Genomic DNA, 17,337 nt, shown 5'->3' with positions numbered 1-17,337 from the left:
AAACTAAAACAACAAAGCCCTTTCAAATGTCTTTGATCATATGATCTGCACCTGCAGTGAATTAGTTTCCGATTCTGCCTCGCAGTTCTGCTCCTTACTTAAATTTCACGACGCAAATTAACTCCAGAATCTGAAATTTTCTTCCAGAAATGGTTAATAATTTTTTTTAAATTAAACTCTTAGCAAATATTGCAAAAACTACAGACGGGAAATTCCCTTTATTTCCCCAAATAAATTCTATTGCAATATTTCATTCATAACAGTCATAAGAAGTCCCTTGGCTTACTGAATCCTCAACAATCATCAATCACCTATTCATTCTCATCCGGCATTAATCCCTTTTATTTTATTCTTCCCATGTTCTCATTATCTCCTCCCTTCTGCCTGCAGACAAAATGCAATTTACAGTGCAGGTTAATCTACCAATCTATGCATCTTTGGGATCTTTGAGGAAACCTACACAGTCAAAGGAAGACCATGCAAATCCACACGACACAAAAGTGCTGGAGTAACTCAGCGGGTCAGGCATGATTCCCCTCCCCCTCCCATTCCACCTACTGTACATTCCTTCCTCTAGCTTCACAATTTGCAACTTCTCAATCCTTCGGTTTCACACCTTCTGTCCTTTCATTACTGGCCCCTGTTCAACCATCTGCCCCCCTCACCTCCATCAGACCTATTAGAGTCTGAAGAAGGGTCTCGACCCGAAACATCACCTATTCCTTTTCACCAGAGATGCTGCCTGACCCGCTGAGTTACTCCGGCACTTTGTGGTCAATTTTTGTAAACCAGCATCTGCAGTTCCTTATTTCAACATGCAAATTCCACACCTACATGGCCTGAGGTGAGGATTGAATCCAGTTTCAGTTTCAGTTTAGTTTATTGTCGGGTGTATCGAGGCACAGTGAAAAGCTTTTGTTGCATGCTATCCAGTCAGTGGAAAGACGATGCATGATTACAATCGAGCCATATAGTGTACAGTGTATTGCCGTACATTTACAGTACAAGGCAATAATGTTTAGTGCAAGGTAAAGCCAGCAAAGTGTGATCAAGGAATGTCCTAGTGTCACCCACGTGTTCAGCACTGCTCTCTAGTTGTGGTTGGATGATTCCGTTGCGGGGAAGAGAGACTGTTCCTGAATCTGGAGGTGTGCGTTTTCACACTTCTGTACCTTTTGCCCGGTGGTCGAGGGGAGAAGAGGAAGTGGCCAGGGTGCGACTCGTCCTTGATTATGCTGCTGGCCTTGCGTGAGGTATACATGGAGTCAATAGAAGGGATGTAGGTTTGTGTGATGGTCTAGCCTTGCCGAGGAAGCATGAAGGCCCTGTCCCACTTTCACGACCTAATTCACGACCATTTTTACTCGTGGGCATTTATCATCATTGTGGAAAAAAAGCCCCGACCCACTTGATGCCACCAGTACCTACGACTAGCATCACAACCTACCTACGACCTTGTGACGGCCATGCTGCGAGTATGATCTAAATGGTGGCCGATTGGGAAAGGGGGAGATGCAGCGAGACCTGGGTGTCAGTGTACACCAGTCATTGAAGGTAGGCATGCAGGTGCAGCAGGCAGTAAAGAAAGCGAATGGTATGTTAGCTTTCATTGCAACAGGATTTGAGTATAGGAGCAGAGAGGTTCTACTGCACTTGCTGGGGTCTTGGTGAGACCCAACTGGAGTATTGCGTACCTTTTGGTCTCCAAATCTGAGCTGGAGATCTGCTTGCCTGCAGGGAGTGCAGAAAATCCACCAGACTGTATCCTGGGATGTCAGGACCATATGACAGCACAGCATAGGACTTGGTTTATACTCTCTAGAATTTAGAAGATTGTAGAGGGGATCTTTAGAAAACTTACAAAATTCTTTCGGGGTACAGGCTAGATGGCAGGAAGATTTTTCCCCTTTTATTGTCCAGGACAAGGGGTCACAGCTTACGAGGAAATCCTGAAAAACGAAATGAGAAGCCTTTTTCATACAGAGAGTGGTAATCTAATAAACAACTCTGCCACAAAGGGTAGTCCAGGCCACATTGAGTCCTCCAGAGGGAGTTAGACCTGGCCCTTGTGGCTAAGGGGATCAGGGGGTAGGGAGAAAGGCAGGTACTTAGGAGTTGGATGATCAGCCATGATCATCTTGAATGGCTCTGCAGCTCGAAGGCCGAATTCCCTGCACCGGGCGATGGTACTAAACAGTCCCGCAGAGGTCGTGAATCAAGTGGTGAAAGTGGGACAGGCCCTTGAGGTGTACAGATCTCTGGTGCTGTGAGGCAGTGTTTCTACTGTTTGGAAATTCCGATCCTTTCGGCATGAGACCCGACTGCTGGGCTCTCTTCCCAACTCTATTAAGTATCCCCGCTCTGTGAGCTGGAGATCTGCTCCCTGCACTCAAGCCCCAAAATCCATCTATTGTATCAATGGACGTCATGGACCATCGAACAGCACAGCACAGGAACTGGTTCTTCGGCCCATAATCATGTATTGTCTTTCCGCAACAAGAGCTTTCGGTACACGTGGCAATAAACGATACTGATCTGTGCTGAACATGAAGCCGGTTAAATTAACCTGTGCCGCACTGTTTAGTTTAGAGCTACAGTGTGGAAATAGGACCTTCGGCCGACCGACTCTGCGCCGACCAGCGATTCCCGTACACTAGCACTATCCTAATTTCATCAAAGCTCATTAGCCTACAAACCTGCACATCCTTGGAGTGTGGGAGGAAACCGGGGCACCCGGAGAAAACCCACGCAGGTCACGGAGAGAACGGCAACCTTAGTCGGGATCGATCCTGGGTCCCTGGCGCTGTAAGGCAGCAACTCATCCCCTGCGCCACTGTGCCGCTATTTTGTATGTTCTATGTGTAAATCTCTTCAGACATCATAGTGGTGAAACTTTGGAATTCTATCTGCTGGAAGGCTGTGGAGATTCAGTCATTTGGTTTTGTTCAAACTCGAGAGTTAAAGTCAGAGATGTTGAACAATGGAATCTGGAGATGGTGCAGGAAAATGAAGTAAAAGATCAGGGTCAAGATGTCACAATCCCATACCTTTTCTTGTGGTCATGAGTTCCCGGAGCAGAATTACTGTTGGCCATTTGGCCTGTCAAGGTCGACTCCATCATTTAATTTATATTCTGTTCCTAAAATTTATGAACTTGGGAAAACATGGTGAGGTGATCTTTTGGAGGTAGACCCTTCTCCTGAAAAAGTGTCTCCATCTGAAACTTCACATGTCCATGTTCTCCAGAGATGCTGCCTGACCGGCTGAGTTGCTCCAGCATAGTGAGTCCGTCTGACTTCTTCCCTTCCTTCACAATTGCCCTATAGGTGACAAAGAAACTACTCGTATAGAAATGATTCTAATTCTAATCTAATTATTTCTCTTTCTTTTCCCCCTCAAGTGTAAGGAACACTCTGTTGAAAGAAGCTGAGGTCTTGCACAGAGCCAGGTTCTCCCACATAATCCAAATCCATGGTATCTGCAACGAACCCGAATTCATGGGCATTGTCACCGAATACATGAGCAATGGATCCTTGGATCAACTCCTTCATCAGGTAATCCGTTCAATAGCTTGAAAATTCTAGCAATAAAAATAGCGAAGATTTACTTTTTCTCTTCCCCCCCACCCCTGGATTAATCGCCAATCTCTGAGAATCTCTATATTTCATTGATTTTCCCATTGGACTTTGATCGTAGGCTCCAGAAATATGTCCGGTACATCGGTTGCTGTTCGATCTAATCAAAGCCAACACATGGTAACCAGGTAGATGCAAGGAACTGCAGATGCTGGGTTACAAAAAACACGACAAAGTTGTGGAGTAACGCAGCGGGTCAGGCAGCACGTGGACACAAAGAATGGCAGATACTGGTTATTACCAAAGATAGACTCAAAGTGCTGGAGTAACTCGGCAGGTCAGGCAGTATCTTTGGAGAAAAAGGATAGATGACGTTTCGGGTTGAAATGTCTTCAGACTAAAAGTCAGAGGTGCGGCGTTGGGCGGAGGCGAGAGAAGGAACATCAGAGGCGGCAACAGATGACATCAGGCAGGGTGATGCCCTGCTAGGTCAATAGGTTAGGGAGGGCAGCATCTCTGGAGAACACAGATAGGTGCCTTTTTGGGTCGGGGCCCCTTCTTCAGACTTAGCTTAGCTTAGAGATACACTGTGGAAACATGCCTTCGAGTCCACGTCAACCAGCAATCGCATTACTTCTATCCTACATACTAGGGACAATTTACAGAAGCCAATTAACCTACAAACCTGCACGTCTTGGAATGTGGGAGGAAACCGGAGCACCCAGATAAAAACCCACACGGTCACAGGAAGAATATGCAAACTCCGTACAGACAGCACCTGTAGTCAGGATCGAATGTAAGGCAATATCTGGCAGCATCTCTACCATTGCATCCCTGTGCCGCCCCGAGACTGAGGGCAGAGAGAGAAGGGGCAGAGAGAGAGAGACAGAGACAGAGACACAGAGAGAGGGGCAAGAGGGATAGGGGGGTTGGAAAGGAGGACAAGAGGGAGAATGGGTGAGGGTGGAAAGGTGGGGGAAGAGGGGAGGAGAGAGAGAGGGTGAGAGTGATGGGGAGAGAGAGGGGGTGCTGTGAGGTGGGGAGCAGGGAGGGGGAGGGAGGGTGGAGGGTAGAGGGTGTGGAGGGGAGGGGGGTTTAGGGGAGGGAAGGAGGGTGGGGGAGGTGATGGAGGGGAGGGGGGGGGAGAGAGAGAGAGAGGGGGAGGAGAGAGTGGAGCAGGGAGGGGGAGGGGGAAGTGGGTAGGAGTGTGTGGAGGGGAGGAGGTTTAGGGGAGGGATGGTGGGGGAGGGCAGGAGGGGGAGGGCAAAAAGAGGGGAGAGAGAGAGGGGGGAGAGGAGAGGGGAGAGGGAGGGGGAGAGGAGAGGGAGGGGAGGGAGGGGGAGAGAGGGAGTGCGGGGGAGGGAGGGGGGGGGAGAGGAGGGGGGGGGGAGAGAGAGAGAGAGAGAGAGGGAGAGAGGGAGAGAGAGAGAGAGAGAGAGCCTTTTTACTTCAACCCAAACAACCATTTGCAGGCAGTGCTTTTTTACTTCATCAAACTAACTATATATTCATTTTCAAACCAAATTAAGGGTACTCGCAGTGCTGTAGACATTTGTTCAGTGTCATTCAGAGCTCAGAGTGACAGAGACTAATTGACAGAGCTCCAGCCTGCAGAGATTAATTGAGGCACACCACTTGCTGGTTTTATGGTCCCTTCCCCTGCCTCCAGCGGGGGCAGCAGAGAGAATGGGGAATTTTGTAGACATTAATATCTCTGTCATTTTTCGTCGACGGGAAAAAATCCTCGGCAAACATACGGCGGAGGGGGGCTCTGAGCAAGATGGCCAAAAATGACGGCCGTAGGTGGCGCCGTTCTCTCGGAAATTGCAGCACAGATGGCCAAAACCGGTCAAGAACAGACTTTTAGTAATATATAGATATATATATAGACCTTTTCGGTTCCTCATTGAGGAATGCACTTCCACTTCCTGGTGGCTCTTCTTAGCAGGCACTGGTAGTACATATTTTAGTAGCATATATGTTATTTCGAACATGTAAAACAAAAAAAAGTTAAACGAAGCAAAATAACAATAAAATGAAATGAACAATAAACCTATACACAACTCATTGAGTAACTTTTCATAAACATAACAATTTAAATCTTACATGTTCGATAAGGAGTAGGAGGAAGTACCGTATACACGCTTCCTACCTCTTCTCCGCTACTCAGCAATTATTTCACAAACTTTATCTCATCTACATACATATACACATACACAACCATATACATACATACATATGTCCATGCATAAGATATTCGTGCTTTGCGGGTTGATGTTTCGTAAAAATCACACGTAGACCCCCCCCCCTTCCCCCCCCCCCCCAATGAAAATGACGGGGCTAATTGTGTGCTTGAAATTGTTTGCCTTCCGGCACGTCCAATATACATTCCTTGATCGGGCAGCACGGTGGCTCAGCAGTAGAGTAGCTGCCTTGCGCCGCCAGATACCCAAGTTCGATCCTGACCATGGGTGCTGGCAGTGCAGAGTTTGCACGGTCTCCCTGTGACCTCGTGGGTTTTCCCCGGGTGCTCCGGTTCCCTCCCATATTCCAAAGACATACGGGTTTGTAGGTTAATTGGCCCTCTGTAAATTGCCCCTGGTGTGTAGGATAGAACTAGTGTACAGGTAATGGCTGGTCGGTGCGGATTCGGTCGGCTTCCATACTCTATCTCTAAACTAAACTAAACTAAACTAAATTAACTGGAGTCCAAATACTGAATGCCCCACATTTCGTGTTTCCAACTAGAATGTTTTATCACACGATTTTCCCTTAATGAACAATATTTTTGTTGAACAACCTTAAATTGCATAGTGGCGCAGCGGTAGAGTCGCTGCCTTACAGCGAATGCAGCGTCGGAGACCTGGGTTCAATCCCGACTACGGGTGCTGTCTGTACGGAGTTTGTACGTTCTCCCCATGACCTTCGTGGGTTTTCTCCAGGTGCTCTGGTTTCCCCCCGCACTCCAAAGACGTACAGGTATGTAGGTTAATTGGCTTGGTAATTATAATAATTGTCCCTAGTGGGTGTAGGGATGGTGTTAATATGCGGGGATCGCTGGTCGGCGCGGACCCGGTGGGCCGAAGGGCCTGTTTCCGCGCTGTATCTCTAAAAACTAAAACTAAAAATGTATTGTTTTGGGTTTCTTTTTCACACAGAGAGTGGTGAGTCTGTGGAATTCTCTGCCTCAGAGGGCAGTGGAGGCAGGTTCTCTGGATACTTTCAAGAGAGAGCTAGATAGGGCTGTTAAAGACAGCAGAGTCAGGGGATATGGGGAGAAGGCAGAAACGGGGTACTGATTGGGGATGATCAGCCATGATCACATTGAATGGCGGTGCTGGCTCGAAGGGCCGAATGGCCTACTCTTGCACCAATTGTCTATTGGATGAATTTTCTAAAAATGGATGTATGCTTTTTCTGATATAGAAAGAAACCTATCCCGTACTCCCTTGGGCGTTACGACTCCGTATTCTACATGAAATTGCCCTTGGAGTGAATTTCCTGCACAACATGAACCCACCATTGCTGCATCACGACCTGAAGGCTCAGAATATTCTGCTGGATAATGAATTCCACGTGAAGGTAAGAAATAGTACGCTGGGTCTTAATTCGCCAATGCACCACTTCATCGTATTATGCTTGATAGAAGAGTGATTGAGTCATACACCAATGGAGGCAGGTGTAGTTCAGTTTACTTTGGAGATACAGCGTGGAAACAGGACCTTTGGCCAATCCTTTAGACTTCCGCATCGTGACTGCTCCGTGATTCTACATCAGAAAATAAAAATGAATCAACTAATTTTCTCCCAGTGACCTGCGTGGGTTTTCTCCGAGATCTTTGGTTTCCTCCCACACTCCAAAGACGTGCAGGTTTGTGTGTGGGTTAATTGGCTTGGTAAATGTAAAAATTGTCCCTGGTGGGTATAGGATAGTGTTAATGTACGGGGATTGCTGGTCCGCGGGGACCTGGTGGGCCGTAAGGGCCTGTTTCTGCGCTGTATCTCTAAACTAAACTAAACAATTAAACAAAACTAATTACTGTAAGCAATATATCATGCTTTAAAACAGTATTGGGAATGTTTTGGACTTTTGAGCTACAAGGTGGAAACAGCCCCTTCGGCCCACCGAGTCTACGCCAACCATCAATCCCCTCTGCACTAGTTTTATCCTACACACAGAAATCAATTAACCTACAAACCTGCGCGACTTTGAAATGTGGGAGGAAATCGGAGCGACGAGATCAAACCCATGCAGTCACAGGGAGAACGTGCAAACTCCGTATAGGCTGCACCCGTAGACAGGATCGAACCCAGGTCTCTGGTTCCATAAGGCTGCAACTCTACCGCTGCGCCACCCTGCTGAGCTGTTGTAGTGCATTTAATTTCACGTGGGATATTTTGAGGCGCGCCCAATCTCATCGCAAGTTAACACCGTGATTTCTTTCTCCTTCAACACACGTTTGATTTAGACGCAAAATGCTGGAGCAAACTCAGCGGGACAGGCAGCATCTCTGGATAGAAGGAATAGGTGACGCTTCTGGTCGAGACCCTTCTTCAGACCCTTCCCGGCCCAAAACGTCTCACATTCCTTCTATCCAGAGATGCTGCCTGTTCTCCTGAGTTACTCCAGTCTCTTGGGTGTAAACCAGCATCTGCAGTTCCTTCCTGCACATGATTGATTCATGTTGTCATTAAAGATTTAATATGTTGATTTAACGTAGTTTTGTGATGGGTGTGATTGCTGGTTAAGATTGCAGATTTTGGACTGTCAAAGTGGCGGCATTTAACCATGAGTAAATCGTCGGGCCTGAAGTCCCCCACCGCTGGTGGGACCATTATCTACATGGCCCCCGAGCAGTACGAGCCAAATAAAGTGAAACGAGCAGATGTAAAACACGACATTTACAGGTAAGCACAACTGAAGACCTTTGAACGGTTACTCGACATTATCACTTTCATAAGACAGCAAACAATACAATTTGGACACGCAAAGATGTACGGGTTTGTAGGATAATTGACTTCAGTAAAAATTGTAAATTGGCAGTAGTGTGTACGATAATGTTAGTGTATGGGGTCTTCTTCTTGCGTATAGCGTGCACAGCCTAAAGTTGTAGGACAACTTGTTCTATTTGATCTTATTTGATTGTGCACGCCGGGTTGATTGCACTCGTCGAAACAGGGCGGACCACGTGAAGGTTGCAATCTCCCACCCCAGGTTTATGGGGTAATCACTGGTTGGTACAGACTCGGTGGGCCGAAGGGCCAGTTTCTGTGCTTTGTCTCTAAAATCTAAAGCCGAAAGATGCTACCTGACCTGCTGAGTTACTCCAGTATTTTGTGCCGATCATTAATTTAGTTTATGCATACAGCGTAGAAACAGGCCCATCGGCCCACCGAGTCCTCATCGATCACTCGCTCACACTAGTTCAATGAGATCCCACTTTTCATTCACACCCTGCACACCAGGGGCAACTTACAGAATCCAATTAGCATACAAACTCGCACGTCGTTGGCTTGTGGGAAGAAAACTGAGCCACCAGAGGAATCCCACGCGGTCACAGGGAGAACGTGCAAACTCCACACAGACAGGATCGAACCCAGGTCTCTGCCAGCAGCTCGACAGTGCCACTGGAACCATGAGCAGAAAAACAAACTGCTGGAGGAACTCGGTAGGTCAGGCAGCATCTGTGGAGGGAATGGCCAGATGACAATTCGAACTCAATGGACAGACAACAGTAGCTTCCCTCTTGGCACGGAAGCAGGCCCTTCGGCCTGACGTCTCTCATCTATGCTGGTCATATTTGCCCTTATTTGACCCATGCCCCTCTAAACCAGTGGTTCTTAACCTTTTTGGCATACGTACGTGCGTACGCGAACAAAACACTGTATGTGGTATGTACCTTTGTTAGGTTCTTAAACATAGTCTCAACAAATGGATATGTTATTTATGACCCCTTCATGTCCCCGGGTAAAGCCCCAAACAAAACCCCCCCCCCCCCCCCCCCCCCCCCCCCCCCCCCCCCCCCATGGGGGTCCCGACCCCCAGGTTAAGAACCTCTGCTCTAAACCCTTCCTCTCCATGTTTCTGGAAAATGCCCTGTTAATGTAGTCGTCGAACCTGCCTTAAAAAATTACTCCAACCAACCATCCTCCCATATGCGATCCACCATCTTTGTGTGTGTGTGGGGGAGGGGGGAGAAAAGTGCCCCTCGTGATCCTATTAAATCTTCCAATGTCATCTTAGACACAAAATGCTGGAGTAACTCAGCGGGACAGGCAGCATCTTTGGAGAGAAGGAACGGGTGATGTTTTGGGTCGAGACCCTTCTTCAGAGTGATTCCAGCCTGTAGAACTACATTTCTCCGACTACATTCTACCTTTGTCTCGCCCCCTCCCCCGACATCAGTCTGAAGACGGGTCTCGACCCGAAACGTCACCCTTTCCTTTTCTCCAGAGATGCTGCCTGACCCGTGAGTGACTCCAGCAGTTTGTGTCTGCCAGTCTGAAGCAGGATCTTGACTCGAAATGTCGCCCGTTCCTTCTCTCTGGAGATGCTGCCTGTCCCGCTGAGTTACTCAAGCATTTTGTGTCTGTGGTCGGTTTAAACCAGCATCTGCTGTTCCTTCCTTCACCTTAAACCTATGTCCTCGGGGGGAAAGGTTGTGTGGAATATTTTCCATGGATGTACTTTGAACACGGCAGGTTTGGGGAGAGTCAGGTCCCCTGTACAGAGAGGTGAGCTATCATGACAGCATGATAATTAGGAACCCCTCTCTTGGTTTGAGAACCGTTTCAATTTATAGCAGATTTTTCAGCTGCTTGGGAAACTCAGGAGCGATGTGAAATCGGATTTGATGATTCGCCATTTTTTTGGTGTTTTCTGAATCGAGACCACTACTGCGGCCATTTCCTCACTGTGGTCAGCTCTCCCCCAGTTTCTCACACACGAGGGCGGCACGGTGGCGCAGCGGTAGAATTGCATCCTTTACAGCGCCAGAGATCCAGGTTTGATCCTGACTATGGGCGCTGTCTGTACAGAATTTGTACCTTCGCCCCGTGAACTGCATGGGTTTTCCGCGGGCGTTCTGGTTTCCTCCCACGCTCCAAAGACATACAAGGTTGTAGGTTAATTGGCTTTGGAAAATTTGTAAAATTGCCCCTGGTGTTTGTGTATGGGGATCGCTGGTCGGCGCGGACTTGGTGGGCCGAAGGGCCTGTTTCATCACTGTATCTGCAAACTAAATGTGCGTATTATAGAAAACAGACAATATGTGCAGGAGTAGGCCATTCGGCCCTTCGAGCCAACACCGCCATTCAATGTGATCATGGCTGATCATCCCCAATCAGTAGCCCGTTCCTGCCTTCTCCCCAAATCCCCTGACTCCACTATCTTTAAGAGTCCTATCTAGCTCTCTCTTTTCTTTCCTTCCCACTACCTGTTGCCTTCATCAGTACCACAGTCCAAGTCCTTCTCTCCTCCTCCCCAAACCCTGTGACCATGTTTGCTAAAGAACAACCTCAGTGCTTGCAATCTCTGTGCTCTCTTCAGTCGGCTAACTCATCCCTCTTCCCTTCCCCTCCCACCCGCACTATATCCCCTGCCCCAACTTCTTCATGGATATATGTATAGAAGTTGGAAGGCCATGTTACAATTGAACAAGATCACGTTTGGAGTATTGTGTTCAGTTTTGATCGCCCTGTATAGTTTAGAGATACAGCGCGGAAAAAGGCTCTACGATCCACCGAGTCCGCGCCAACCAGCGATCCCCGCTTACTAACAATATCCTACACACACTCGGGACAATTTACATTTATACCAAGCCAATTAGCCTACAAAGCTCTACGTCTTTGGAGTGTGGCAGGAAACGGGTGACCCCGGAGAAAATCCACGCAGGTCACGGGGAGAGCGTGCAAACTCCGTACGGACAGCACCCGTAGTCAGGATCGAACACAGGTCTCTGGCGCTGTAAGGTGGCAACTCTACCGCTGTGCCGCCACTATAATGGGAAAGATGGAAAGGGTGCATAGACGATTTACGAGGATGTTGTCTGGGCTCGAGCACCTGAGCTATAGGGAGAGATTGAGCAGGATAGGCCTGTAGTCCTTGGAGCGCAGGGGTATGAGGGGCGATCTTATAGAGGTGTATAGGACCATGAGAGGAATAGATTGGGTAAATGCACGGAGTCTTCTACCCAGAGTAGGGGAATCCAGAACCAGAGGGTGTAGGTTTACCCAGCTGTTAACAGGACACTGAACCATCCTCCATTGAGATGAGAAGAACTTTTTTCACACAGAGAGTGGTGAGTCTCTGCAACTCTCTGCCGCAGAGGGTAGTCGAGGCCAGTTCATTGGCTATATTTAAAAGGGAGTTGGATGTGGCCCTTGTGGCTAAGGGGATCAGGGGGTATGGAGAGAAGGCAGGTACGGGATACTGAGTTGGATGATCAGCCATGATCATATTGAATGGCGGTGCAGGCTCGAAGGGCCGAATGGCCTACTCCTGCACCTAATTTCTATGTTTCTATGTTTAAGGTGAGGAGTGAGGAGATTTAATAGGGACCACTATGCCAGTCCAAACCACAGTTGATTACTTTATCATCAGCCAATGTTGTACAAGCAGGAATGAGCCACAGTGCAGAAGTCTTCAGGAGGTGGTGCGATGGACGTGGAATAGGTTTTGCCGTTATCAAGCTTGTACAGCCGTCAGTTGCTCCCGGAGATTAGGAAGCGACCGGCAGAATGAGCAGAGGGTTCAGAGAGTGGAACAAGCTGCTGGGGAAAAACAGGAAGGGAGAGGGGTTGGATTCAGAATTCAGCAAGAGGCCCAACAACCACCCGGACTGTTTAGTTTAGCTTAGAGATACCCAGGGGGAAACAGGCCATTTGGCCTATCGAGTCCGCATGGGTCTGTGGACGACGGCACCGGGAGCCCGCGGGTCCCTGGAGGGAGACCGCTTTTCGGGGCTCCTGCAACGGCGACTTCTCCCGCCCGAGTTGCGGGGTCGATGAGCTCCTGGAGCGGGGCCTACATCACTGCCCCGCGCGGCTGGAATGGCCGCGGACTCTGCGAGCGCACACCGGGGGCTCCAACACCAAGACCCGGTGTGCGACCTCGCACCACCCGGCGTGGCTTTAATGGCCGCGGGACAATCGCCATCGCCAGCCGGGGGCTATGACTTTGACTCTGACATCGGGGGGGGGAGAGTGCAGTGGAGAGATAAGTTTATTTGGCCTTCCATCACAGCTATGTGATGGATGTTTATGTTAAATGTAATTATGTTGTGTCTGGGGTCTATTTGTGTGTAATGTATGGCTGCAGAAACGGCATTTCGTTTGGACCTCCAGGGGTCCAAATGACAATTAAATTGACTCTGACTCTGACCGACCAGCAGATACGGTGGCGCGGTGGTAGAGATGCTGCCTTACAGCGAATGCAGCGCCAGAGACCCGGGTTAGTTCCCGGCTACGGGTGCTGTCTGTACGGAGTTTGTACGTTCTCCCCGTGACCTGCGTGGGTTTTTTTTTCCTGAGATCTTCGTTTCCTCCCACACTACAAAGACGTACATGTTTGTAGGCTAATTGGCTTGGTAAATGTAAAAATTGTCCCTAGTGGGTGTAGGACAGTGTTAATGTGCGGGGATCGCTGGTCGGCGCGGACCCGGTCGGCACAAGAGCCTGTTTCTGTGCTGTATCTCTCAACTAAACTAAAAACTAATTATCCTACACATTAAGAACAATTTACAATTTTTGCCAAAACCAATTAACCTACAATCCTCAGAAGGTCAGAAGACCTTTGAAACTTTTGATAGGGACAGAATTAGGCCATTCGGCCCATCATGTCTACTCCGCCATTCAGTCATGGCCGATCTATCACTCCCTCCTAACCCCATTCTCCTGCCTTCTCCCCATCGCCACTGACACCCATACTAATCAAGAGTCTATCTATCTCTGCCTTAAATATATCCACTGACTTGGCCTCCACAGCCTTCTGTGGCAAACCTGTATGTCTCTGTAGTGTTGGAGGAAACTGGAGCACCCGGGGAAAAGCCTCACGGTCACGGGAAGAACGTACAAACTCCATACAGACAGCGCCTGTGGTCAGGATCGAACCTGGGTCTCTGGTGCTGTGGAAGAAGTGGAGAGAAGAAAGACTGACTAGGGTGGAAGTCTTTGAAGCAAGGAACTACAGGTGCTAGGTTACACGAAAGGCCACAGAAACACTGGTGTAACTCAGCGGTTCAGGCAGCATCGCTGGAGAACATGGATAGGTGATGTTTTCGGGTCGGGACCCTTCCTCAAACTGTTGCTGATGTTGTTGGCTGTTTTTCTGAGGCAGTGTGAAGTGCAGATGGAGCCACTGGTGGGGATTATGGTCACCATTGATTAGACTTGACAGTGCTAAGTGTGATGGAGGAGCCAGCTATGATAGCGGCATTTTGGGAGGCATTTTGGATAGGCTGCGTGTGAACGGATGGATACAGGTTGCGAGTGATTGTATTGTATTGTATTGTATCGTATTTTAATGACCACACAGCCAGGGTCAGTGGAATTTTGGGTTGGGTTGTCAGCAGCGATACAATAATAAAGAACACACAACCACAATAAAAAATGTAACACAAACATCCACCACAGCATTCATCACTGTGGTGGAAGGCACAAACATTTGGCCAGTCCTCCTCCATTTCCCCCCCGTGGACAGGTCCAGAGTCCAGAGTCAGTCCAGGATCGGCTCTTCCTCACCAGAGACCGCGGCTTTAAGTTGTTGTAGGCCGCAGGCCGGTGGTCGAGATTTAAAGTCTCCGCCGCAGACAGAAGCACCGCAGACTGCAGGGCCGGTGGTCGAAGCTCCCCTCCAGGGGTGATGGTGAGTCCATGCCGGACCAGCGGTAGAAGTTGGCCGCGGGCCGGCATTGATGGCTGTAGACGCCGCGCCAGCTGGAGCTCTGCAGACCGCGGCTTCAGGCTGCGACTTCAGGCTGCCGGCTGCCCCGGGCCAGCGAAACGGAGCGCTCCCCTCCAGCGAGCCCCAACGAGGGCTCACCCGCTCCACGCCGAGAGTCCACGCTGCGCCTGCCGCTGAAGCCCCAGGCGCGTCTCCGGGAAAGGCCGCGCCGATCCTTGATGTTAGGCCACGGGGGAGGCGACCTGGAAAAAAGTCGCCTCTCCATGGAGGAGGCGACCGAAAGCGGTTTCCCCCTTACCCCCCCACACCACCCCCCACACAAAACACACAAAGAAACACAAAATGCATACTTTAAAACATACTAAAAAATAAGAAAAAGTTGAAAAAAAAAACTGACGCGCTGCTGACATGGCTGCTGCCAGAGCAGCGCCCCCTACATGTTCTCCATGTTAATAGAATTGTGCATAAATGTGCTTTGATTCCTTCCTAGCTTTGCAATAATAATGTGGGAAGTCCTCGCAAGAAAACAGCCATTTGAAGGTAGGTTGTCTCATGGTTTTCATTTCAGACTTTATGCTGTTTTTTTTAAATTCTAAATAAATTCTAAAACATCCATTTCAAAGCCAAACGTTTCACTTTTTTCCAATGTGTTTTTAAGGATTGGGGTTGGGAGATTGGAGAATTAATGGGAGCCTGGGGGGGGGGATAACTTTTTTTACACAACGGGTGGTGGTTGTGTGGAACGAGCTGCCATAGTAAGTAGTTGAGGCAGGTACTTTCATAACATTTACGAGACAATTGGGCAGATACATGGATAGGCACTAGCGATGCATTGACCAAGTTTCGATCTTGACTACAGTTGCTGTCTGTACGGAGTTTTACGTTCTCCCCGTGACCGTGTGGGTTTTCTCTGGGTGCTCTGGTTTTCTCTCCCACACTCCAAAGATGTGCAGGTTTCTAGGTTAATTCGGTTTCTGTAATTGTAAATTATCCCTAGTGTGTAGGGGGGGGATCACTGGTTGGTACGGACTCAATGGGCCGAAGGGCCTGTTTCCACGCTGTACCTCTAAAATGTTTTTTTTTAATCTAAATTTCACTTGACTAATTGAAGTCTTATAACCTTTTGAGTTTTTATTTTGTGCATAAACCAGCTGCCATATTTCCTTATCTGAAGTTGGGTCTCAACCCAAAACGTCACCTATTCCTTCTCTCCAGAGATTCTGCCTGTCCCGCTGAATTACTCCAGCATTTTGTGTCTATCTTCGGTTTAAACCAGCACCTGCAGTTCCTTCCTACACATTTCCTTATAACACCAACGTCTTGGCCAGTGACAGTGCCATGAGGAAAAAATAAATCGACACTAAAAACTATGGCACACCCAAATTGTTCCCAACAAAATATTTCTACATGCTCTGTATTTCTGCATTATTTATCCTGGAAATATATATTCTTACATTTTAATTGATTGGAAGTAGGTTGTGTTCATCCCATAGAAATGTTTCTTCACTGTAGCCTAGCGGTAGATCTACTGTTGGGTACTGTTAGTGTGCGGGGATCGCTGGTTGGTGTGGACTCGGTGGGCTGAAGGGCCTGTTTGCGCACTGTATCTGTAAACTGTACTAAACTTGTATCCATTTCTTCTTTCACAGATGCTACCAACCCAGTTCAGGTCATGTTCAGTGTACTGAGGGGCACGAGACCTGACATCAGTGAGGAGAGCTTGCCTCTGGACATCCCCAGCCGTGAACCTCTACTGGAGCTGATAACAACCGGCTGGTCGCAAAACCCCAATGAGCGACCTTCATTTATTAGTGAGTCGGCATAAATGTGCCATCTATAGCACGTAGAACGGCAAGGCACAGTGGCGCAGCGGTAGAGTTGCTGCCTTGCAGCTCCACAGGCCCGGGTTCGATCCTGACCATGGGGCGCATGTCTGTACAGAGTTTGTACGCTCTCCCCGTGACCTGCGTGGGTTTTCTCTGCGATCTTCGGTTTCCTCCCACACTCCAAACACGTACAGGTTTGTAGGTTAATTGGCTTGGTGTAAATGACATGCAAAAATTGTCCCCAGTGTGTGTGGGGTAGTGTTAATGTACGGGGATTACTGGTCAGAGCGGACTCGGTGGGCCGAAGGGCCTGTTTCTTCGCTACCGCTCTACAAAGTACAGCACAAGGATGGGTACTTCAGCCCACAATGTTTGTGCTGGACACCATGCCAAGCTGAACTGATCTCATCTGCCTGTGCATGATCCATATCCCTCTATTCCTTGCCCTTCCATGAGCCTATCTAAAAGCTTCTTGCTGTATATGCAGCCATTGTGTCTGCCGTCACTACCACAATGCATTGCAGGCTCCCACCATGCTCCATGTAATCAACATCTCCATCAGACTCCCCCCTCTCACCCTATGGATAGGCCTTGTAGTGTTGGACGTTTCCTGGAAAAAAGGTCCCGACTGTCCAACCTATCTATGCCTCTCGTAATGTTATGTACTTCTATCAAGTTTCCAACTTTCCTTAGAGCTCGGGAAGATGAGGGGTGATGTCATGGAGGTGTCTAAACTTTCCAGAGAAAACAATCCAAGTTTATCCAGCCTCTTCTTGTAGCTGACTCCTGTAATCCAGGCAGCATTCTGGTAAACCTCCTCTGCACCCTCTCCAAAGCTGTGCAGTGGTAGAGTTGCTGCCTCACAGCTCCGGGGACCCGGGTTTGATCCCGTAGGTGATCAAATTCCACAGGTGTGGAATTTACACGTTCTCCCTGTTTTCACCGGGTGCTCCAGTTTCCTCCCACATTCCAAAGACTTACAGCTACAAAGACAGATGTGCACAGCAATTTGTTCTTCCCCCGCACAATTAAAG

The 17,337-nt window shown here is 48.6% G+C and overlaps 1 protein-coding gene across 1 annotated transcript in view; it reads left to right on the top strand.

Moving 5' to 3' along the window:
- ripk2 (receptor-interacting serine-threonine kinase 2) overlaps positions 1-17,337 on the top strand; it is a 44,226-nt gene that overhangs the window by 11,740 nt on the left and 15,149 nt on the right. Inside the window, exons 2-6 of the mRNA XM_055633635.1 lie at positions 3,401-3,554; positions 7,002-7,157; positions 8,325-8,482; positions 14,968-15,017; positions 16,127-16,288. Coding sequence (XP_055489610.1) covers positions 3,401-3,554; positions 7,002-7,157; positions 8,325-8,482; positions 14,968-15,017; positions 16,127-16,288 — 680 coding nt within the window. The remainder of the gene's footprint in view (positions 1-3,400; positions 3,555-7,001; positions 7,158-8,324; positions 8,483-14,967; positions 15,018-16,126; positions 16,289-17,337) is intronic.

The sequence above is a fragment of the Leucoraja erinacea genome, chromosome 4 (genome assembly GCF_028641065.1).
Source record: "Leucoraja erinacea ecotype New England chromosome 4, Leri_hhj_1, whole genome shotgun sequence".
Taxonomy (NCBI): Eukaryota; Metazoa; Chordata; class Chondrichthyes; order Rajiformes; family Rajidae; genus Leucoraja; species Leucoraja erinaceus.
Note: the sequence above shows the minus strand (reverse complement) of the source record. Positions and strands in the feature narration are given on the sequence as shown.